This window comes from Chironomus tepperi, unplaced genomic scaffold (assembly GCF_022539635.2).
Source record: "Chironomus tepperi strain 1889 unplaced genomic scaffold, CSIRO-AGI_Ctep_v1 contig_354, whole genome shotgun sequence".
Classification (NCBI taxonomy): Eukaryota; Metazoa; Arthropoda; class Insecta; order Diptera; family Chironomidae; genus Chironomus; species Chironomus tepperi.
Window position 1 is genome coordinate 1,804,841 of NW_027226476.1, and position 25,337 is coordinate 1,830,177.

Here is a 25,337-nt window from a genome sequence, read left to right on the forward strand (position 1 = left end):
GAAGAAAAAAAATCTAGAATATCCAATGAAGTATGAAGATGTTAAAGAACATAACAGCAGCAAATTTCAAAAGTTTTCATACCCCCTGTAAATAATCTCAACAGTAATCACGTAGAAAAAGGAACAAGTGTCAAACCATTCAAATATTTAATTTAACTCTTAAATTCCAAACCTCAAAATGTGCAATAAATAAAATTGAATGTCCAATAAGTGATAAAAGACAATAAAATTGTGGAAGTTCCATTATTGACTGTGAATAATTTGCAAATTGAAAAATAAACTCAGAAAAAAAGTTAAAAATTCCAAAAATTTCTGAATCAAAAGAGCAATTAAAGGAACAAAGAATGAACATGAACAGGAACAATGAAATTTCTCATTCATAAAAGGAACAAATTTAGTGACATAAGCCAGCAATAACATTAAAATTCACCAGAACATTAATCTTGTTTATATTTTTTTCTTGTTACTCAATTCAAATTCAACAGGTTTATGTTGAGAGTCTTTCTGTGCCTGTGCCTCTCAGTATTTTTTGAAAGCTTAATGCGAACGGAATCGAAAATTTCTTTTTTCTCTTAAAAATGAATTTTTTGTGATTTTTGATGATAAAAAAATTGGAAATTTTTAGTGAAAATGCAAATTGAATTAATTTGATATGTGACAAGTGCACAAGTGTGGCAATTATAAAGTTTTGTTGGATATAAAAGATTAAAAAATTGATGAAAAAAAAGAATTAAAATTTTAAACGTGTCAGAAGGTTCAGTCTTAAGGTTTAATGGAATTCATAAATGAAAATAAAAGTGGATAAATTTATAAACTATTTTGGATTAAGGAAGTCAATTTTGAGGCTCGAAAATGGCCTCGAATATTGGATTATCAAAAGTCTTTATTCTGGATAAATATTTTAAAGAACTGCAAAAGTTTTGGCAAACTGAAAAAATGTTACAAGGTATGTGGATTAATATTATTATTATTTTTTTCTTCTCCTTCTATGCCTCTAAGGTATAGGAATGAATAATAAGAAAAAAATAACTACGACACCCAAAAACGGGATAATTTCATAAATTGCGAGCTATAGAATTAGAAATAGTAAAAAATTTATGTAGATTTTAATGACTTTCAATTCAAAAAATTATGATAAGATTGTCAATTCTTTTTCATACATATTTAAGTTAGTCAGCCAGCCAGCAGTGAGAGAAGAATCTGACTTGAAAGCAACAACGCAAAGTTATTGTTTAGTTGTGTTAGTTAAAACATAAAAAAACTCAAGACTTGTTTCAAGAAAAATATAAGCGACGAACTCGTATTTGGTTTTGAATTTTTTTTTCTCTTTATTTAAATTTCACCTTATAAGTTATTTTTTTTTCTTTCTTTTTTTTTGAATATCATAAAACGTGGAGAAATGAATTTAAATTTGTACTTCGGAAGATGCATAAAATTTTTCGTATTCCTTTCCTGCTCCGTTGATGTGTATTTATTTATTATTATCAGTTGGACTTGACTTGATATTTCATTCATTTCTGATGATTTTAGTGCAATTATTCAAAAACTCGAGAATGTGCTACTTGTTGACTGTCGGTCAATTTGTCTGTCTGTCACATTTTGAATCCTGGAATTTTAAATTCAAATTTCTTATGGTTGTTATTTTTTGACAAATTTTGAACTTCAATTTTCAGTCAAAAATTCAAATTTTGAATCTGATCAAAAGTTCAAAATTTAAACCAATTTGATTCAAAAATTCAAATTTTGAACCAAGTTGATTCAAAAGTTCAAATTTTGAACTTCCTAAATTCAAAAATAATCTTACAGTTATAAATATATTACGACATCAATGTAAATTCTGCAAGATAGAAATGCGTTTTCTCCTGCTGGCCTCAATGACTACATCATCCATCCTACTTTTTTTCGCGAGCAATAATAAAATTTAATTCTCTTCGTCATTATTCTCGGGCATTTCAAGAATTTTATTCTCTTTTCGCGAGCAACATTAAGGAAATATTTCACATATTTTTGTGAAAAGGCAATCATCGTCCTCATTTTGTCTCTTCAGCTTTTTATTGAACAATGAATCACTTTTGACCATAATAAGTAGCCAATTCAGTTTTAAATAATATGAGAAAATCCCTTAAATGTATAAATTATATCAGTACTTTATTGTTGTTTATGTCTTTAAATTATTTTCATTTTTAAATGGTTTCTTCTCTTATAAGTCTCTCCATTATTGGCTGACTTCAAATTGAAACATTAAGTCATTGATTTGCTATTGTGAATTTAATTAAAATTTCCTTAAATACGCTCTTAATTCGATTATTTTGTATGCAATAATGAACACTTTTGTAAGGTTATGAAATTTAAATTTTTATTGCACTGCTGTTCCTGTATCGTGGTCAATATCTGATTTTTAAATTTATCTGGATCTTCAAATCAAATTCAATCGTTAAAGAATTGTTAATAAACTCTAAAATATTTCATGAATGTGTGTGAATTTGTATTATTCATAATCATTATTAATTTATTCATATTGAGCGAAATTATTCGTCCAATGCTCTAATCTTTGCGGTTGTAAAAATATTTTTTGAACTGAGGATTTCTAGGGATTTGATTGCTCATAGAGAAATTTTTTCAATATTTTGAAATCGAAATAAAATCGAAATTTCAATTTGTGAGAAATTTGATTTGTCACTTGGAAAGTTTGAACTTTAATTATAGCTTATTCTTATATTAATGAGTTGTCAAAAGTATTGAAAACAATAAATTAAGAGTGAGCAAAGACTTTAACATCAAATTTATTCAGTAAATAAGCTTTTAAATTCATTATTTCTGATTTTAAAATTTTGAAAAAAATTCAATTTTTCAAAAATGTTTCATTCTAATTATCACTTATTGAGCACGAGGAAGGTTTTATTATCATCAACAACGTAATCTCATAGACATATATAATTCAACAATAGCTGCACGTTCCTCTAGATTCTCCAAGAATTCCAACATTTTATTCCATTATTCACTGGTTCATCAATGATAACTTACATCCCATAAAACAATAAATGCTTGATTTTCATGATCATATATTGTTTCTTTATTGACATTAAAATTTTTTACATTATTTATATTAAAATCGTTAATATCTCTTCTGTCGTATCGTACGTAATACTGTCCATTAATTAAATTATTGAAAGAATTTACAACATTTCTTCAATTTCATTTACATTCTCTTTTAATGTCATTTGAGAATATTGAACTTTATCGGCTGATCTATTTACGATCACTGCCAATTTTCAAGATCATATAAAGTTCCCAAAAAAAAGTTGTTCAACCCACAAAAATCTTGAGATTGCCGAGTGTCATAGAATGAATAATAATTATAAATTTGGTTTAAAATATAGAAATTTTATTGTCAAAGGTTAATTATAATAAAAACACGAAAAGTCTTCTTGCTTTTCTGATTTTTTTTTGGAAGTCATAAAAGTCGTTTAATTATTTTTCTCCCAAATCTTCACCTACTTACATATCATATTCACAAATCTTCTGCTTAATATCAACATCTGTGATCAGAGGTGCGCGATTGGCGTAATGAGGCACGACACAGTGTTGTTGAAGATAAATATAAAATAAAGGAAAATCAAATTTTGAATTTTTGAACTTTATCAGGTTCTCAATTTTGAGGAATCAAAAAATTTGAAATTTATTCTCAAAAGTAACGGAAATTCAAAAATTTTAATTTGCCGTTCAAAATTTGAATTTCATGAGGTTCAAATTTTGAATCCTAAATTTCAGAAAAACGTCACATTAATTTGAATCGATCTAGTAAGCGTTGAAAAGAATGATATCAATAGCTTCAATCTAGTAGAAATGATGACACAGCTCTGCCCAAATTAGAAACAAATATTCGAAAATTTTCATATTAATTTCTCTCTTCTATTTTTCTATTCCATTCGACTAATAAAATATTTTTAGATGCTTCTTCATCGAACGAAGCTGTTCATTTACAACAACGTTTGAAAAGTTTGAGCACAGAATTGGTTACACTTCGAAATCGATTGCACGTTACTGGTTCAACAACGACTAATGGAAATGCTAATAATCCAATTATAAATTGCACAAATTTCCCACATCCAAATTTGAATTTATTGACTGGAAAGAATATGGTAAATTGATTATTATCAATACTCATTTTGACACAAAATTGTACATAAAAAAAATAATATTTTTATAGCAAGGAACAACAGCAACTACAACAACAACAACGACAGCTACATTACAACACAACATAAACATTTCAAATATGAATAATAGCAATGCAATATGCACAAACAATAACAATAATAATAATAGCAGCACAAATAATAACAACAACAATAATAATACAACAACAACCAATAATAATAATAATACAACAAATAACAATAGCACTACCAACAACAGTATGAAAGGTTCAATACCATTAAACAACAACATTCATTCGCGACGTTTAAATAATCAGCAGTATAATAACAACAACGCCGATCACGTTGTTACAACGAGGAATATTTCCATACCTTTACCACTTCCCAAGAATCATGAGGAACAAACACAATTGATTAATACTCCACATTCGCCCGTGAAAGGTAAGAAATTTCAAGAATTTTTTTAATTAATTGCTTAATTACTTTCATTTTTTTTATATGAAGAAGAAATTCGGAACAATTGTCCGTCGAACACGTTCAAGAGTGGAAATCCGAATATGAAGATAAGTGAGATGGAAGATTTGATTTACTTGACTGGTCCATTGACGGAAGATGCTGTAATGAAAAGTTTACAAGCTCGATTTAACGAGAAGAAATTTTTTGTAAGTTCCTTTTTGTTATTGTTTTATTCATTTTTGGCGCATTTTTCTGATGTTTTGTGCTTGCATTTTCTTCATGCGTTGACACTTTTTTTATGTGATTGTTTGAGATTTTTTATTGACGGACGGGCGTTGGTGCAAATATTACGCGGGAAATCTCACAATTTGACAGTTTAAAGTGTCTCACAAACAGCAATAAAATATTTTTAGATTGTGCCTTAAAAATCAATATCCATTAATAATAAATCATCACTTGTACCTAAATTCTATCACATCACTAGACAAATATCGGGCCAATATTGCTCTCAATCAACCCATATCATGATGTCGGAAATCCATTGACATTATCATCAACACGTTCAATTCCCATGGCACCGCAACTCGTTAGAATCGTACAAGAAGCTGTACGACAGCAAACAGAAACAGGATATCCGCAGGCTATCATCTTGTCTGGCACATCAGGTTCCGGAAAAACACATTGTTCAATGCTGTTGCTCCGACAGTTGTTTGCTGTTGCAGGCGGTGGTCCCGAGACTGATGCTTTTAAACATTTAGCTGCTGCTTTTACTGTATTACGGTCGCTTGGTTCGGCAGCAACAGCAACAAACTCGGAATCGAGTAGAATTGTAAGCATTACATTTGACATTAATATGACAAGATTAATAAATTTTCTCATTCTCACAATCAGGGACAATTTATTGAAGTTCAAGTAACGGACGGTGCTTTATATCGTACGAAAATCCATTGCTATTTTTTGGATCAAACACGTGTCATACGACCCTTGCCAAACGAAAAGAATTATCACATTTTTTATCAAATGCTCTCTGGCTTAAGTGACGAGGAACGTACTAGATTATGTCTTACTGATTATCAGGCAAAAGATTTAAATTATTTACAAATAGGAGATACAAGACAGGTACATTAAGGAGATATTTATGTTAACAATTTTTCCTTTTTACTAAGCGATACTATCATAATCCTCTATAGGATGAACAGGAAGATGCAGCAAGATTTCAAGCATGGAAAGCTTGTCTAGGGATTTTAGGTATTCCATTTTTAGATGTAGTTCGTGTATTAGCGGCAGTTTTATTATTAGGAAATGTAAAATTCGTTGATAACCAGGTGAGACTTTGCCTTAATTAATGACTATAAATGCTTTAAGCTATAAAAGCTCTCATTTTTTTTCTACATCCGCAGCGCTCTGAGGTGGAAACAAATAATGAATCAGAATTAAATTCAGTAGCTAATCTGCTTGGTGTTTCATCGCAATCATTATTTAGGTAATTTGATATCTGTTTTATTGTTATTTCTTAATATATATCCATATATCCAAAAAAATTTTTTAAATATATTTAATATATTCGCAGAGGATTAACAACACGTACACACAACACCCGAGGACAATTAATCAAATCTGTTTGCGATGCAAACATGTCAAACATAGCAAGAGATTCATTAGCGAAAGCACTTTATTGTCGAACTGTTGCTACAATTGTAAGGCGGGCGAATAGCTTGAAAAGGTGAATATGAAACTTTTGACATAAAATAGCAACTATTGATACTGGAACTAAAACTTTATATTTATTCTATGAGGAATTTCCATATTTCACACATTAAATAATTTATATCTCTATACATATGTAGACTGGGCTCGGGGACTCTAAGTTCCGACTCAAATGAATCCGTACACAATCAAGCTGAGGTAAATAGTCAACATGCGTCAACAATTGGCGGACATTCAGCAAAATCAATGAATCAAATGGCAGTATTAAATAATGTTGTTCGTCATGCAACAGACGGTTTTATTGGTATCCTCGATATGTTTGGATTCGAAGAGCCAAAGCTTGCACAACTCGAACACTTGTGTATAAATTTATGTGCAGAAACAATGCAGCATTTTTACAATACTCATATATTCAAAAGTTCAGTAGAATCATGCAGGGACGAAGGTATTATATGTGACAGTGAAATTGACTATGTTGATAACGTACCTTGCATTGATTTAATATCATCACTACGTACTGGTTTGTTAAGTCTTTTGGATTCCGAATGTTCCATTCGTGGAACTGCTGAGAGTTATGTTGCAAAAATTAAAGTTCAACACCGCAATTCACCTAGACTTGAACAACGACATATAGATTTAGATTCACGAATGTTTATCATTCGCCATTTCTATGGCCAAGTAATTTATGATGCCAGTGACTTCCTTGATACTAATAGAGATATAATAAGTGACGACTTAGTTTCTGTATTTTATAAGCATAATTGTCAATTTGGATTTGCGACACATTTATTTGGAGCTGAATTGCGTGCATTATATTCACATGAAAATGTACCACGCGGGACATGGTTTAGAATCGCACCGACATCCCATACTGATTTATTAAATGGGGATGAACCAGTTTCAACATTAACTCAAGACTTTCATACACGCCTAGATAATCTTTTAAGGACTCTTGTCATGAGTCGACCGCATTTTGTACGATGTATACGAAGTAATTCCAATGAACTTCCAAATTTCTTTGAACGTAACACAGCCGTACGACAAATTCGTGCCTTACAGATTTTGGAAACTGTTAATTTAATGGCAAGTGGATTCCCTCATCGTATGCGATTTAAGCAGTTCATAAGCCGTTATAAAATGTTAGTTTCATCTCGATTGTTGAGACGTTGTGAGGAGAAAGCAATTGAGGATTGTAAATTGCTTTTAAATTGTGCCATGGAGCATCCATTTGAATTAGATGTATCAGTTGTACTCTCATGGGCTCCCGGGAAACGTCACATCTTCTTAAGCGAAGGTATGAGACAACATTTAGAGAATCTACGCAATCACATCAGGAACAGAAGTGCTATTTTAATTCAATCGGTCTGGCGTGGATGGCAACTTCGTAGATTAAATACAATGAAACGAATGAAAAAGGATTTACTAATGTCATCAAATACAATGATGTCAAACTCTACCATATGTAAGATATCATGCTGATAAATAATAGATATACATTCATTATTCATTATCCCCTTACTTCCTTCCTTCACTACAATTACAGCTCGAGCACAAATTAATCCATCTATTCGACCACGTCCACAACCAATTACTGGTACTCCTGATTTAGAGGTAAATTTCGTTCTATGCACAAGCATATGCACACAAACACAAAAGTATCGCAAATGTTTTTCCATCCTTCCTTCATCAATTCCAATTAGATGATTAAAAATTCTCAATTTTTGTAAATTAATTTTTTCCCTTATTTTAAAATCGAACACAAAAATGGAAAAAGCAAAATATAATTAACCTGGATGTATATAATTGATAAATATAAATTAAGACATTAATATTTAATTACCCTCCTCATGACACACACACACACAAATATTTTCCTGTTCGATTTTTGTTTTCCCAAAAAATAAAACTCCAATGATGAATAATTTATTCATGTTTTTCTTCTCATTCATTCATTATTGCAAATATATAAAAGTCTGATTTGACAAAAGGAAGGACGCCGGATAAGTACGACATTAAAACAATCCATCAAACATTATTCGGTCTCGACCTGGAGGTAATGTGTACATAGTTGATATTTTGTAATGATAGAAATCTAGATTAGAAAAAAAAGGTAGATGATTGTAGGGTGACCAATTACTTGTCGTGTAGTTACGTGACATATTTTAAAGCAGTCTGGGATAATCTCAAGATTTTAATCAATAAACTGATACTTATGGATCCGGAAAGAATGGCACTTTTTGAATCAAGGAAGTTCTATATGGATCCTATAGAGATACTGTCAGAACTTGAAGTTAACAACAGGGAAAATTCGACTTGAATTCGCTCCTGTTCGTTTAAAACCGATTAAAATTTTGCATGGGAACTTTTTCTGCTAGCACTTGTGAAGTATATAATTTCATACTAATTTCAATTTGTATTAAGCGAACTGTAACGAATTCAATTTGGATTCAACCTCTGCTAAGCGAATTCTAAGTAGCAGTTGTATGATAGTAGCACGTAGTCTGCATGTCTACGACAGCCTTCATGTCTGTCTTATTCTACTCTGTGTCATTAAAATAAAATTGAAAATTTTATTCTGGATTTCCTAAAAATCCAAGAAAATTTTTAAAATCATGCCAGGATATAGCATCTTAGTGAAAAAGTAAAGCTGTGCTTGGAGATAATCACAGCAAATGGTCACCCTAGTATGCATATTAGTAAAATTTTAGTAGTGTAGGCAGTTTGTAGGAGTTTTAATTATTTAATTAACAACATAGGTCTAATGGTAGCTTATATTAGTAATCAGAAATGAGAAATCATATCATGCTTTGATTTTAACAACATCCATATTTTATTAATTGACTGTAATAGCTCCACAGCTACAATTAAACATGAGACTAATGATACTATCAATTAACAGAATTTAAATACAAACCATACTAATAATAATTAAGTATCGTTTGCGATATTTTCACTAACAATTTCTGAAAATTGACACTAAAAAAAATTAATCATATCATTAATTTACAGTCACCACCAATGGTTCCCCCACCTCGTCCATATACAGTCTCTGGAAATTCAAAATTAAAATATCCTCAATTACGAATCATGAAAATGAATTTTCCTGAAAATATGCAAGCAAGCAACGGTGAACAATTAAAGAAGGGTGAGGTTGTTACGGTTAAGGGCGCATCTCAGAGACGTGGGCATTTACTTGTGGAAAGCAATGGTAAGAGCATTAACTTCTACTTCAATGATAAGACCAGAGTGTGACTGTCTCAAAAACGACCGTTAATTTTCAAATATTTTTTGACCGTTACTTTTACTTTTGTTTGTAACGTAAAATTTTATTTCAAAATAAGTTAAGTTCGAATTTTTCGACAATCTAATGTCGAATTTTAGACGGTCACACTGAGTAAGACAATCAGATTAGAATCTGAAAAGAGTCCATTCTTGGGAAAAATCTATTAAAGTTTATATACCTTGATAATTGCTTTATCAACAAGAAGTAGAAGTTGTAAACAAGATTGTCACTTAAGTGAATTTATGGCTAACATAATTTATCTCCATTCCAGGTGTAATATTGAACGTTCCTTTTCAATTCCTTGAGCTTGTAAAGTCGCACACGAGTCCAGCTCACATTAAATCGCAACAAGTTAATGTTTAAGCATTAAGCACATACAAACAGTATAAGACGAATGAATTACTTGCCATAGCATTTAGATTTATAGATAAAAGGTAGATTAACCTGACTAGGTATGAACTCAATGGAAACAATTTATGAGGGATATTCATGGACTTCAAATCTTTTTTTTATAAAATAAAAGTAGAAGAAACTCTGTAAAAGCTTTGTAATAAATTAAGACGTAATGTATACATCCTTAAACTTAAAAATATATATATTTTAAGAATTTTTTTTAAAGAACATAATAATTAATTAATTTTTATTTACAAATTTATTTAAAGTATTCTTGTCCGTCGGTCTGATTATAGTCATAAAATGAGTCATCCTTTTGCCAATAACTTAGGTCCAAGTCTTCCTCTAAGGCATCATATTGTTTAAAATTCCTCTCATTGTCATTAAGCCACTGTGTCACTCGTATTTCAGCAATTGTCGCTTGATCTGTAATCGGATGCTTATCCTGATGAATTCCAAACGTACTCATCAGCCTTTTGATTCTTGCCTTCTCGTCATTTGTATGTTTTGCGTCCTTATGATTAATGTACTTTATAGAGTCTTGATCTGAATTCGCATGCGATACACGAAATGATGATGAATGATGAAGACTGCCCGTTGAAAGCGTAGACACTTTTGTATTTAGCCATTTATCTTTCAAATATTTCGTAATATCTGAAGCTTTAGCTCTATCCTCCTCATTATGGTCGAAGAATCGTCTAAAAGCTCTTAAAAGTCTTGGCGTAAATTTCTTAAAATTCTCGGGGATTTTTGTCGTCTCTCTTTTCTGCAAAGTATCATGGATACATAGAGAAATAGAGGTATAAGGAAAAGTTATGGATAACATTAAATGTGAATAACAATTACCTGATACTTCATAAATGCACAATATTTACTATCTGATACCCAATTTGCTTCTTTCCATGGTGAGCTTCCAGTTAGACAAATAAAAAGTAAAATTCCTAATAAAAATTGATGATAAATTTAATAGACATTTTATAGGGCGAATCGAAGAGGATTTTTATAGTCATACCAAATTGCCATGTATCGCTTGTACTTCGAACAGCATATCGCTCGTTACGAACAACTTCCAAGACTTCAGGTGGAAGGAATGATATCTAATAGGGTGTGTACATGAGATAGAGAGATATAAATTTTTTATGTGTGCATGATACTTACCCATGTATTATTATTACGATAAACTAAGAGCCCCTCTCGTGTCGTTCCGCCAAAATCACATAACTTTATTCGTGAGAAATCAAGTGCAAATATTAAAATATTTTCTAATTTCAAATCTCGATGAACGAGTGATTTTTGATGCATGAATCCTAAAGCAGAACTTAATTGATCAGCAATCTTTTTACAACATGATTCAGGAATTCCACTTGCACCCACATGATGACTGAGATCGCCATATGGTGCATATTCCATAGCAAATACGTAATAGTCATTTGTTTGAAACTTAACCTGGGAAAAATTGATTTTTTATTAGTCTTAATTGTAGAGAAATTGAAACTTTTCCAACTGATTGATACTTTATGGTAATAGGATAACTAAAACTTTACCTGATAGCAGCTTAGTATGCAAGGATGATGACTAAGCTGATAATTGTAATGAAATTCTTTTATAAATTCCTTTATACTTGTAAGCTCTTTGTGAAGTGCCTTTAAGATAACATTTGTTTGTGTAATTTTATGCCTTGTGAGAAAAATTTTAGCAAAATGTCCTTCAGCAACAGTCTTTTCAATATCATATTCATCAGAGAAGTTCATGAATTGAAGTTCATATTCTGTGGGTATCCTAAAAATATCAGTATTTCATTCAGTAAGGTTTATATTATATACATATATACATTTATTTTTGCTTTTTATGTAAGATTCAGAAATATAATCTTCATTTGCGCACATACTAGCATTGATGTCCAGAGAGTGTGCCAACGGAATTGTTTCTATCTATCCTCGAATTTTTATTTAAGTTTTTCAAAATTTAAATTTTTTTGAATTTAAAATTTTGAGTTTTTTCAAGTTTGAAATTTTAAGTTTTTGCAAATTTGAAATTTTGAGTTTTTCAAATTTGAAATTTTGAGTTTTTCAAATTTGAAATTTTGAGTTTTTCAAATTTGAAATTTTAAAATTTTTAAATTTGAAATTTCAAGATTTTTCAAATTTTAAGATTTTTCCAATTTGAAATTCCAAGAAATATTAATTTTTTTCAAATTTCAGATTTTAAATTTTTTCAAAAAAATTTCAATTTTAATTTTTTTTTTAAATTTGAAATTTTAAAATTTTTTCAAATTTGAAATTTTAAGTTTTTTCAAATTTGAAATTTTAAGATTTTTCAAATTTGAAATTTCAAGACTTTTCAAAGATCAAATTTTAAATTTTGTCAAATTTGAAATTTCAAATTTTTCTGAGATTTGAAATTTAAAGATTTCTCAAATTTGTAAAAGGATTGTTAAATCCATTCCTACCATCAATCATAGAAGCAGAAACCTTAATTAGAAAATGACTATCCATTTATGCATTATCATCCCACCCCATCCTACTTCCCGAGAATTTCTCCATCCTTCTCAATCTTTGTTCATCAAAAATTCATTACAAACTTCCCAAGCCTACTCAGATTTTTAATGCCATTTCCTTATTAGCAAACAATAAATTTTCTTCCGTATCCCCTTAAGTCAATATCCGTTGGCACTCACTGGACGTATACTTTTGGTAATGTACATATAAATGCTCTTCTTTTTTTTGTTTGAGTCTTTGTTGTTTCCCCAAATGTCTGATTTGTGTAAAGAAAGAAGACCTTCCATTTGACACACTACATGCATGCATGTATACTACATATAAATTCTATTTTTTATTCACCTATGTAAAACATTGCCACTTGTAGATAATCGCCTACGGTTTTTTGTTATTGTCCTATATAAATGACTGATTATTGATGTGTCAGATTTTGATTCTGATATTTTTATCATTTCTCCTTTCGTATAATAGCGTAGCTTTTCTTCTTTTATCTGCAATGAGAGAAAAGTTTTCAAGGAGAAAACATTGATTAAGGCATATAAATAAAAATGATCGTAAAATGTTATTTAAAAGACATAAAGTATTATTTTTTGGCGCATTTCCCTCTTGGTGATAAGCTCTTTTTTGAAAATTTCCACACAAAGATTTCATATGCCAGTACACAGTTATGCGATGTAAAGTAAATAATCGCATTCGGAAATAAGTGTGAAATCTCATTATTAAGTGATAATTTGCTAAGCAATAAAAATAATCATTTGAAACAATTTGAACAATTTCCTCAATTTTCCGCTTCAATTTTCTCTGTATAGTAACAATAAAATCGGAAAAGCTAAATATGTTATTACTTCCTTCCATTAAGTTGAGGTTGATTCGCAGAAATTTTTGTGTGTGGGTTGACATCCCGACTGTAAAATGGTAGAGAATGAGAGAGAGTGATGTATGGAACCAAACTGATAATGGACACTGTGGTGTTGGAGGTGAGAGAAATCTGGGTTATCGAGTTATGTATAGATGAATCTGCCAGTATGAGAATTTAGCCTCTGTGACCGATTACATTTGTAACACTCTCTCATGTGAGGACGTGGGTTCGATTCCTATCAAAACCAGATCTCATCAATCATGATGTAAATGTCCTCGATATCACACAATGCTGTACAACAACAATTACTCGAATAAATACGTCAAACTGCTCTAGAAAACATGACTTCAAAGCATTAACTCCTAACATGCTTTCTATGACGCTCGGTCTCATATCTAACGTCAGCTTCGAAGAAATTTCCCATCCCGTAATTTGATGAGTTTTTGATCCATCGAAAAATCATTCAACGCCTTTAATGTTTAATATGCAATTTTCATTTCCTATATTCAACTTTTTGATACTGTGGGCGGTCTTTGTTGCTAATTTTATACGCAACTGAAAATTTTATTGATCTTATTTTTAAAACAATAGAGGTGCCAGTAAGATTTTTGAATCTTTTTAAGATAATATTTATTGATTTTTAGATACAATGACGTCTGGTAGGAGTATAAATGGTCGAGTCTTGAAAGATGCGTGAGATGGAATTTTGCTTGACTTGGAAACTCGCAAGTAGTTCAAAGAAGAAGGTTTGCCTCCTCCATTTTTAGTTGCATCCCTGAGTCTATGACCTTGCATGAAACAAACTATTTAAAGGTCTGGCAATTAAGCTGTAATTTAAAATTCACGGATATACCAACAAAATTCTTGGAACATTCATGCTTTACGGCAACTAGTAACTACAACTTAGTAATAACAATAATGCTTTTCTATAGATTATCCATCCAAAACGTTTAAAATTACACATTGTTGCTATGTGCTGCAAGATAATTTTCTTTTATGGATCTTTCATCAATATAATTTAAATAATTAATATCCTTCTTATTGCTTATCAAAGTTTTCTCACGCTTTACTGAAGATTCTTCTTAGTTTCACTGTTTTGCTTATAGAAACTAAGGTTTCAGCATCGAATGAAGTATCTTTTAATCGTCTTAAAAAGATTATAATTCTCGAAAATGTGCGGAAACCTTGAGTGTAACAAAACTGAATATTGATGCTTTTTGAGTAGAAGGAGAAACTTTGTTCAATGCTTCAATTTATTAAGCATGACTTTAAACTTTCGAGTTATTATTTGTTTAAGTTGTTCGATCTTTTTGATATTTATTGGGGATTTATGAAAATTAATAAATTTGAGTATTGAGGAGATTACAGGATGGATGGTTGGGGGTTGTTCACTTATTACGTTCGCTTTGTAACAGAGAGGGGCGGGTGGGGTGTCTTAAAATTTGGTTTATTCCATAACGTAACAAGTGAACGGCCCCATATGAGGATTTCGAAAAGTAATGTACGGAATAACCTTCTGACAAGATCTGGAACATATCGAATGATCAATAAATATACAAATGCTATAAATTAGTTCCATTTCTTTGTCTCTTTCCCATATTAATATTGTTCATCAATTCTGCTTACTCAACCTCAATACCTGTTCTCAATAAACTAACTCAATCCTATCCTCAACAAACTAAACTATTAATTATGATGTTCAATTCCTTTGTCAAATTCTAACCTCAAAACTCAAATCCAAAATATATCAACACATCACTTTATTGACCGCGGTCAGAATGTAAATTAAAAGACGATGTCGCGAAAATGTTGCGCGATAGTAAAAAGATCCAAGAGAAAATTAAGAGTATACAGACAGTCTAAGCAAGAAAAATAGCAGACAACCCAAGGGAAAATGCGCAAAAATATAACAAGTAATATTAATTATATAACAGAGCAAATGAGAACAACACGATAACTTATTACGATAATAAATGTTTCTTAATGACTTTAAATTAATCAAGGAAGACAGTTATGATGAGTCAAGAAGAGTCGAATTTAAAATAAGATTAATTTCCATATTGAAAAGAGTTTTCTTTTTCCATATTTTTACACAGTTTTAAGGCAAAAAAAAGAAATTTTCCATAAATTTTTTGAACTGAAATTAAATACAAAACTGCCTCCATTACTCCGTGCCAGCTAGCCGAGAGAGTAGAGAGTTTATTTATGATAAGTCATGAAAAAATCAACACATTTGAATATTTATGCATGCTTTACATCTGCCCCAAACAAAAAACTATTAATTAATTGAGAATTAAAATCAATTAAAGTCTGTGAATGTTTGTCTATTAATTAATTTAATATTGTTATTTTTATGTAGAATTAAATAACCTTGTCCATAAATTGAAACTTTAAAATATTGTTCGAAAACATCATCCTGAGTCCTGATCAACACTTATAAATTGCTCACTTTTAAGGTTCACAATTAATATTTAAGAAACAACGTTTACCGACCGAGCATTCGAACAAGATTGCTTTGAGTTTTCCAATATTCTACGCTTTAAAAATAAAGAGGAGAAAAGAAGATCTTAATCGTCAAATAAATACTGACTCATATTCGTGTGATATCTTTTTTGAGCATTTTCCAAAAAACCGAACATGTGCCATAATTTATACTTTATTCGTCGATAAGTCTACGAATTAATATTGCTTTTAGCGGTCGTTTTCACTAAATTGTGCGAATTTGTTTCGTTCCTTTATTGTTTTTTGCAACATTTTGGAAAATTTTCGGAAGTACATAAGTCTGAAAATAGATCAAGATGATCTAGCAGTTTACTTTTCAGCCAACTGGCAGATAAAGATAAAATTGATGATCTAAATACATGAAAATGATTTAGTCTAGCAATTTAATAGATCTTCAACGGTTTTCTTTGATTTTAAAATATCGCAGTTTAACACCCTTTATTCATTAAAAAAATTTCGCAGTTTCACTCCCTGATCAAAATTAAATTTCGCAGAAAAAATCAATTAATTTTATTTATTATCGATCACAGTCTGAAGATGATGTCTTGACTACAGCTGCAACGATTTGGTAAGACATAATTATTTATTTTAACAGTTTTAAATGCTCAATAAAAATTCCAGGATCTTTTCAAAGTCAAAAATCTTATTTTAGCATGTGAAAACAATGAATTTTGTGAAATATAAACATTTCGGTGGTTTTAAAGGAAGAACTAGAAGAAATTAATGAATACAAATTATGAATTAATGATCAAATTACGTAAAAGCAACCGTGCTGAACATTAACGATTAGAAAATGATTGCGAACATTTTTTAGATTAGAATTCTGATTAATGACACAGAATTCTTCAAATTCAAATGAATCTGTGTCAATTCTAATGTCTATAACTGACCTAAGCAATTAATTGAGTTAGATACAAAGTAACATATTGATTTTCAATGTTTATTATTCAGCAATCCCGGATGTTTCGTTACCTTTACAACACGAGTTTTCATTGAATCTATTAAAACAAATTTCCTTTGAAAATGAAGTGTTATCAACAGAAAAGTACAATATTCATTCATACTACAGACGATTATAGACGAAAAAAAAAATCAATTATTTAAATAAGTAGCCACAGGCTACTTAAAGATCACAGCGGGTATATCAAAAGTGTGTATCCATAAAACTGTATGCCCGATAAGATCATTTGATTAAAATAAATATTTAGGTACGTAACCTTACGGAAAATCGGATAAATCGTTGGTGCTGAATTCGAAAAAAGCAATAAAAAGGCGAGGAAAACTGCGTCTCGATAAACACGAATCTCGAGAGACAAACTTGACTTACTTAATTTATTCGTTTATTAATTTTAACGGACATCCACAAAATGTTTCTGATTTTTCTTGTATTCTCTCTGATTTATTGTATCAATAACACTTTTTTTTAAATGTTGCGGATTCTATGTTCAAAGTGAAAATTTTCCGCCAAATATAATATTTTTCATCCTCATCTCATAGATGTTTTTACAGTCTGTGTTATGGTCACAGTATCGATTTTTATACTATACTTAAAATGTGTTGAAAATTGTGCTTCAATGAATTTATTTTTCCTCATGAATTATATACAAACTAAACCTTTTTAAAACGCTGAAATATTTCTCTTAAAAATTGATGAATTTTTTCTGTTCCTCAAAATGAAGTTTCCAAAGCACTTATCTCAAAAAGTTTCTCTAATAGAGCAAACAATGCTTAAAATGATTTATTTATATACTCTCGTAAAAAAAATTCTTTTTCCAGCCTTTTCAACTCATTCCATAAACAACTTTCTTCATTAAGCATTTTTCTAAAAATTTATTGGGTAAAAAATCTCAATTAGCTGTAATTTTTCGACAAGCAGCTTCCCTCTTTTGTTTTTTAAAAAGAACTCACAAGTTGAAAGGAAAAATTTAATGTAACAATGAAAAGCCACTTCAAGAGTCATGATGATGATGATTAACAAATTGAGTGTGTATACGCTTAAATGAACCCTTCTAATTCACACAGTATTTCATAGATTGATAATTGATTGAAAGCGATACAGGCCGTATTTCTTTCATATACACGGATCATCACTACGGTAGCTTCAAGGACATATTGATTGGTTTGAAGTGCTTTTCAATTTAATTTTTTCGTCGTTATTGCGAACGGAATGAGATGATGGCAAACCTGAATTTATGTATACCGCTATATTATCAGTGTAGCACTTTGTAGTCAATAAAATCTACAGATACTCATAGTAAAGTCAACCTAAATATAGGATATATAATCTATTTTAAGCAGAAAGTTTAAGAGATGCTCACTAAATATAGCTTAATATACTTTATACACTCACAATGCGTAGGAATAAATATAAACATTTTCTATATTCATATTCATATATATTTATTTTATATCTGACTTGCTATTTTTTTGAAGCAAAATATACACAAATGTATATGTATACACATATTGTGCTCATGCATTTCAATTTGTCTCACAACGTGACGACTTTCTTTAAGTGCAAAATATGTGTTGCTGCTTTTTATGATTGTAAAATTTTCAATTTTCTTTCTCTCTTTATGCCACTTTTAAATGAAATGAATTCAATTAGTTCAAATAGTTTTTTTTGGTGGTTGTTGTAGATTTTGCAAATGATCTCGAAGATACTCAATTTTATTTAAATTAAAATATTTCTTGAGACTAGAGTCGTGAAAAAGGAAAGTTTTTTATGAGCAAATTAATTGACTTGTAATTTTTTTTTCTCTCTCTCTCACTCACACACTCTGTGGCAGACTAATTCGTAGCAGCTGTAGAGAAAATTATTCATTAATATTATGATTATGTTAGGTATATGAATTTGGAACATTTTATCACTTGTCGCTTTTAAATGATTATTGATGTAATTTCAAATATTTTAGTATCGTGTTAAGAGATCATCAAAGGATTATTGAGCTTCTGGAAACATGAATGCTGTTGTATTAGCTGGTTTTATGATGATTGAAGTAAGTGTTGTAGTGAAATTTATTTTTATGTAATTTTTATCGAGTTTGAAAAGATACTTCCGATGGTGAAATTCAAATATTTTGGTTCATTTTTGATTAAAACCAAATATTTTATTTACAAAGGATCATGTAAATTATAACGTTAATTTGAGATTTGAATAATATTTATTGTACATAGTTGAAAACCCCTTTTCATGCAAAAGTTCAGTTTGTTTTTGAACTCCGATGAATAAACATTATTGTGAAATTATAAATCAGCAAGGAAATCATTTAATTAAACTAAATTTACCACAATTACAAAAGCTACACTTCAAGTTTCTGGATCTTTTCTTAATCCAACGAGGTCAAGACCTTCCTATTTCTTCTTAATCTCGTAAACTAAGCAGTCAAAGTATCTTAACTTCTGGGAAATTTTATTTTTTGGAAATGTAGAATTTGGAACCGAGGTCCTTCACATTAACAGAATCGATTACTAACAAAAGCACTTTATTGCTTCTAGATTTGTCACACATTTTAGTAAAGAAAATCATTTTTGGCACTCAAAAAACAACATAAATTGTATCCCAGCCTCAATCCAATTTTAAATTCATGCTTCTATTCTTCAGAATGATCCACAGAAGTGAAAAAGAAATAAATTTTTAATTAATTCCACATTATCACTTTTATTTAACTTTTCTGCCCTCAATGTCATAAAGAACTTAAAATAATCATTTCCATTTCGTCGAGTCTCAGACAGCTTTAAATTTCATACGTTCGTGAAACAAATGAAGGAGCAAAAACGTAGCAAAAAAACTTCCCATTCATATTCAACTTCGCACCACATGCTTAACATCTTTGTATTCACACATATTTCATTCATAAGTATTGCATTCAAGCATTTCATCTTTTAGAATTTTCATATTTTACTTTTTCTACAGGTGGTTCTATAGAATTTGGGGTTCCATAGATAGATACATAACAAGATTGGTATCATGGAAACAAGAAAATTCATTTTCGTTATGCTGTTCATATTTAATCAAGATGCTCTTTTACGAACGGATATTTTGCTGACAGGGCTCTTAATAAAAAGGATGTAAAGCTCATTGAAATGATGGTAAAATGTCAAATGTTATTGTACATATCAATCAACAAAATTAAAAGAACGAAATAAAAGGAACAAGTTTCGAGGAAGAAGGATGATAGACTGACTGGCAGTCGTGTAGTTTTGACTCCAATTATGAAGAAGAAATATGTGTTTTTAGAATAATAAGGCATAGGTTAAGTTCATGTTCTGATGCAGTAACTCAAGATATACAGATATATTGTCAGAATTCTTATTTTATTATGATACTTTGATGCCAGCACTGGATATATTCTTTGCATAACCTTTGCTCATTTTGGAAGGTCAATATTCATTATTAAAGGAATTTTCATCAAGCTGAAGCACAAGTGCATCAATCTTCAGTTTCCACATTTTCTTCAAGATTTATATACTTCTTAAATGCAGCCATAAATTTTCCTAATTCCATAGAATTTCTTTTTTTTTAGAAAAATTCTTTCCTAAAACTCGTCTATAAATTGCCCTACAACACTCACGATGCTTTGTTGAATTTATAATTTAATAAAAATAAATGAATATTTTTAAAACCGGAAATTTATAATAGCTCTGACAATGTACAATAATATCTGGGATTTTTCAATCAGGTGTTCTGCAAAATATTTTCCAAAACTTTCAAAATACTATAAAACAAATTCAAAGTATTTTATTGTAAGTATTTTTGCCATTAAAACTTTGGTTCCAATCAAACATTTTACTGCATAAAAGCCATTGTCCTTTGCTTTTCAATTTTCCCATTTGATTGATTTTCGCAATAATTTTCATGAATTATTGAGGTGAATTGCAGGGTTGTTATCTTGATGTCTAGTCTTGCACAATGAAGCGTTGCTTGAGGTAAGACAGATGGAAAATATCCGGGTACATTTCGGAAGGTTTCTAGTTGAACAGCTTGACTAGTTGTGTAAATAAGTGACTTTCCTGAAAGCACAAGTTGTCGAAATTTCCGAATTGACTCTAGCCTGAAACTGGAATGAGTTCAGAGTCTGGGACTGGAGTTGCTTTTCGGCAATTTCTAAAACGTGTGACTTTCGGGACATACATCTTGCATGCTATACCCTAAGCAAAAGGAGGATGAGATGTCAGGTCTCGAACCCATGACCGCTGGGCTCTGTGTAATAACTAAGTCCCAAAGAACGAAACTTTTCCGCCACGGAGTCACTTCGGCTCACATATGGATAATAACCATTAAATAATATTATTCCAGTCAATTCATAGACATCAACTCTGGATAGAACTATTTCAGCATCAATAAATATGAGGTTTGGTATTATTTGCTATAAAAACAGTATGTTTTACATTACAGTCAGTTCAAAACATTCCCTAACACTGTATGAAGCTATAAAATATCAATTTGCGTTCTTAAACAAATATTCAGTTAACTGACATTAATTTTAATAATAAAATATTACAAATCGTCAATTTAATGAAGCTCGAAAAGCAAAAAACGCAACCTCAATCAAGAAATGAGCAAATATTTCAATTAGCTGATTTGAAATGTTTCTGGGCTATTAACGATATTCACTCTTTGTCATCTATTGATTTTATTAGTTTTCATAAAAAAATTTTCTTTTTGATTCTTTTCTTTTTCAAAGCTATACTGCAGACATATATGATGAAACGTCCTTGAATTGTTTTCTTTCTCGTGACTTGCAAAGTTTTTTTTTTGAATGTGACTCATAATGAAAATCAGGATTATTATTTATTAGGCTTACTAAAACTTAAATCAAGGGATGCTGACACTAAATGGACGAAGAAAATTTCATTTTTTTTGATGATGGTTCATCATCCTTTAAATGACATTTTCAAGCTGATTTATGAAAATTGTCCTCATCATAAATTGAATATATACGAAAAAGAAATGATTGTTTTGTTTGTTTGAGACGCAAAAAAATATAGAGAGACATTGTGACAAATTGACTGGATTTGGCTACAGCTGGTCAATTTATTCATAATGTATTGTTTTGATATTCTTCTATGTAAGAATATTTATGAGTGTTGCTGTAACCCCAATAATAAGTAAGCTAACAAAAATAAGGGAACATATTGCATGAAGATGAAAATTTACGAAGCTAAAAAGCCATTAAATATTATTATGAAGGGGATAGACTCAGTGGAAAATTTGGTAGAAAAATTTGTTTTTAAACAACATCCAAGAGGGGTTGTAAACATGAAATTTGTTTGATTACTATGATTAGATTTAAAATTGTAATAAATTTTCATCAAAGTAGGCTTTGAAAAATTGCAATTACCAATTGCATCCAAATTCAACGCTGTAATAAGCGCCAATAGCAAATTTTACACAAAAATTGTATAATAAATGCTCCGCAAAAAATCCAAACAAGATTTAAACAGAAGTAAAAAAAGTAAGCTTACTTGAAGCAGTATTGCATTTAATTCCATACCTTTAAGCATTCTTTCATTACTGCTTCTGTTGAAAAAAATATATGTATATATAAACAATCTCTTGAAGTTCTGAGTCATAGCTTAAAACAGACAATTCTGTCTTAAATGTCTTTAGGTGATTTTCAGCATGAGAAAAACTGAATGGAAGAGATGAAATTCATTCAAAATTTAAGACTGAAGATTTGACATTACCAGACTGAATTTCCTTTCATGTTTTTAATAAAATGAATTTTCGGTTCACATAATTCCTAACTTTCTTAATCTCTGAAGCATAAAGTGCTAATATAATCTTAGAAATCACATCTGTGTCACTTTTATAAGTTTGTTTGATATTGAAAATGTAGGAGATGCTAAAAAGCCACATGAGAATCGGCAAATATCACCGAATAATTGTCACATGATAAGAAAATCGCATTTTCTTTTCGACTTCCGACATCATCAATTCGCAGGTAAACAAACGACACACTTCAAATTATTTTTAATTCAACCTAATTTAAATCTTTGAGTATTCTAAAATTATTCAACACGCGACCGCTGAATTGATTCATCAATCATTATTTTTATTGTCTATTACTTATTTATATCTCTCGGGTATTAAGTGACAAGAAGCAATAAAACAAGATTTTCTCTTAGAATTTTTTGGAATCATTTAATTTATTTGGTAATAAATTCATTTACCGTTGGTTCTTTGATTTCATTTCCTCATCAAAATTTTATAGCCTCATTTAAGTGCTGTTTATTTAAAATATATCCCTTTCCTATTTATTCAATTCAAGAAGAAAATTAAACCAATTTTCTCAGCTTGAAAAGTGCGTTTGAGTACTTTGCATCCGCACTGCGGAGACTTTAATTACTTGTTTATACTCCCATGTACGTGAATGTAAATAAATATATGAAGTGATACACGTTGATGTTTATATTTCAAGCTTTAATCCCAAAGAAAAACTCTGTTTTAGCCTGATTTTTTGAGATAAATGCAGCTTTATTCGAATGCAATGCTAAAATTGGATTTAGCTTGGAAATGGAACGTTTAAAATTGTCACAAAAAGTTTTAACTATGTTTGTGCATGCAGACAAATTACTTTTTTATGATGCTTTGAAGTTAAATTCGTATTTAATTAAATATTGTTATGAAAATAATCTTTCTAAAGTTTTACTGAGATGACTAAAGTTTCTGAGCAGAATGAATAACATTTGAGTTTAAAATGTTCGTTAATTTTTAAATCAATTTTTAATTGGGAAAAGTTTTAAGTAGAAATGCGTTCTGATCATCTCTAAGTGGATTATCTCAACCAGCAGTTTTTCCAATGTTAATCCACAAAGAAGAACCAGATACTGTTACACTGACGTATAAAAATGTCGATGAAATCGTAGATTCATATTTATTTATTCACTGACTGTATAATTTTATAATGGCACATGTAGAGACAAATGATTTTTGGCAATACATCGATTTGTTAATTATAGCATTTAAACATGCGATTATAGTTATTATAAATCAGTTCAAATTTTTTGCATATTATTACCTACAGATCAGTTATTTTCCTTTTATTTTTAGACTCATAAATCTATGAATATCTCGTTATTATTTTCATTCAATTGTGGAACAAAAATCACTATTTTTTCACATATTAGCTACGACTATTGACTTCGCTATAAATCATTTAATTATAAAAAAAATTTGCGTATGCTATTTTATCACTTTTACTTTCTTCTTTATTTCACATATCACTTGCTCTATTTTCACTAGCACGTCATATCAATCAGCAATCATAATAAAATCTAATAGTAATTAATAATCTTTCTTTTCTGCTAAACGTTGTAATCAAATAAATCCGAGTTGACAGCTAATCCAATTTTTTTTTTTTTTCGTATCGTATCTTATGATATATATATTATTTCTCCCGTTCGTTCCTTCTATCAAGCAAAATATTGTATATATTGTTTACTATTCAACGGTGAAAATAAGTCTATGGTGGATGCGATGCGAGAAAAGCGAAAAATTTTGTACTTTCATATTTTCCATGTTTTGTTCGTTGTAGTGGTGATGATGGCTATATGTGTTCAATCTTTCTTTACTATCAATAATATTCAAAAAAATAATATTATAACTGATCAGTGGCAGCCAATTTATCTTTATTTACACATGAGTTAAGGCTTGAGGAGATTTAAGTACGCCACTTAAAATATAAAAAAGATGAAAATCTTTTACTTCGCTTCACTGTATATGTCATTGACGTCATTCGATTCAATCTCTCTTCTTAGTTCGCCTTCTTTTTTTCATTTCTTTTTTGTTTCTTTCATTTCTATGATCAGAATATGATCGTAATTGATTTTTCTTTCTTTTTCTTGTATATAGTAACAATCATTGTCAAGGAGATTGCGATTAACTCTGTGTGAAAATTAGCGATTTCATGCTGTATTTTCCGATATCTTATTTAGTTTGTCCACAATGAGCAGCAAATTGCGTTCGCATCGTAAGTTTTGATGATTGTCACGAGTGCTACTTGTTTCTTGCCGCCTTACTTAAAGAAGATGTGAACGACACAAGTCATAATTTATAAAATCCTGCAATATACAATTTTTTTTGCATTTGCTGTCGTAAATCTTCAGTTAGTTGAAATTTGCTGAAATGTAGTTTCAATCTTTTATGATTTACGACCCATTTTGGAGGTCAGTCAATCATTTACAGCCTATTTAATTAATATGAATTACCTTCTGTTTTAAATCATCCGATAATTGGAGAATTTGTGAACAATTTGCACATTTTAAATGCGGTAATTTTATAGTAAAGTTTTTTAATAGAAATTGGAAGTTTCTTCATAATTTTGATGCTGTAAATGATAAATATACTTTTCGTTTTCGAGGAATTAAAAGAAAATTTTACGAGTATTATGTTGATCTTTCCTGACATTAATTTATCTTGATTCATTTTATTGTTATTACTTTTCTGCCATTGGCGTAGAGATTTTGCGATCTGA

The 25,337-nt window shown here is 30.0% G+C and overlaps 2 protein-coding genes across 5 annotated transcripts; one reads left to right on the forward strand and one right to left on the reverse strand.

The window, feature by feature from the left end:
* Positions 1-139: 139 nt before the first annotated feature.
* dachs (unconventional myosin-IXb-like dachs) lies at positions 140-10,248 on the forward strand. 3 transcript variants are annotated; one of them, XM_070645413.1, is made up of 14 exons: positions 140-946; positions 3,952-4,142; positions 4,211-4,601; positions 4,668-4,822; positions 5,101-5,445; positions 5,508-5,735; positions 5,807-5,941; positions 6,017-6,099; positions 6,187-6,339; positions 6,464-7,785; positions 7,867-7,934; positions 8,296-8,376; positions 9,333-9,531; positions 9,878-10,248. In XM_070645413.1, the coding sequence occupies exons 1-14, from the start codon at positions 853-855 to the stop codon at positions 9,967-9,969; spliced, it is 3,537 nt and encodes a 1,178-aa protein (XP_070501514.1). In that variant the 5' UTR covers positions 140-852; the 3' UTR covers positions 9,970-10,248. The 3 variants fall into 3 exon arrangements, with proteins under 3 accessions (XP_070501514.1, XP_070501513.1, XP_070501515.1); XM_070645412.1 differs by having other exon boundaries at positions 141-946; positions 4,665-4,822; positions 9,878-10,247; XM_070645414.1 differs by lacking the exon at positions 8,296-8,376 and having other exon boundaries at positions 144-946; positions 4,665-4,822; positions 9,878-10,247.
* Positions 10,177-24,326, reverse strand: meng (serine/threonine-protein kinase meng-po). 2 transcript variants are annotated; one of them, XM_070645416.1, is made up of 7 exons: positions 23,883-24,326; positions 12,840-12,988; positions 11,544-11,778; positions 11,158-11,445; positions 11,012-11,096; positions 10,846-10,940; positions 10,177-10,765 (listed from the first exon to the last, which is right to left on the reverse strand). In XM_070645416.1, exons 2-7 carry the CDS (start codon positions 12,947-12,949, stop codon positions 10,259-10,261), a joined length of 1,320 nt encoding a protein of 439 aa, XP_070501517.1. In that variant the 5' UTR covers positions 12,950-12,988; positions 23,883-24,326; the 3' UTR covers positions 10,177-10,258. The 2 variants fall into 2 exon arrangements, with proteins under 2 accessions (XP_070501517.1, XP_070501516.1); XM_070645415.1 differs by lacking the exon at positions 23,883-24,326 and adding an exon at positions 15,727-15,897.
* Positions 24,327-25,337: the final 1,011 nt, after the last annotated feature.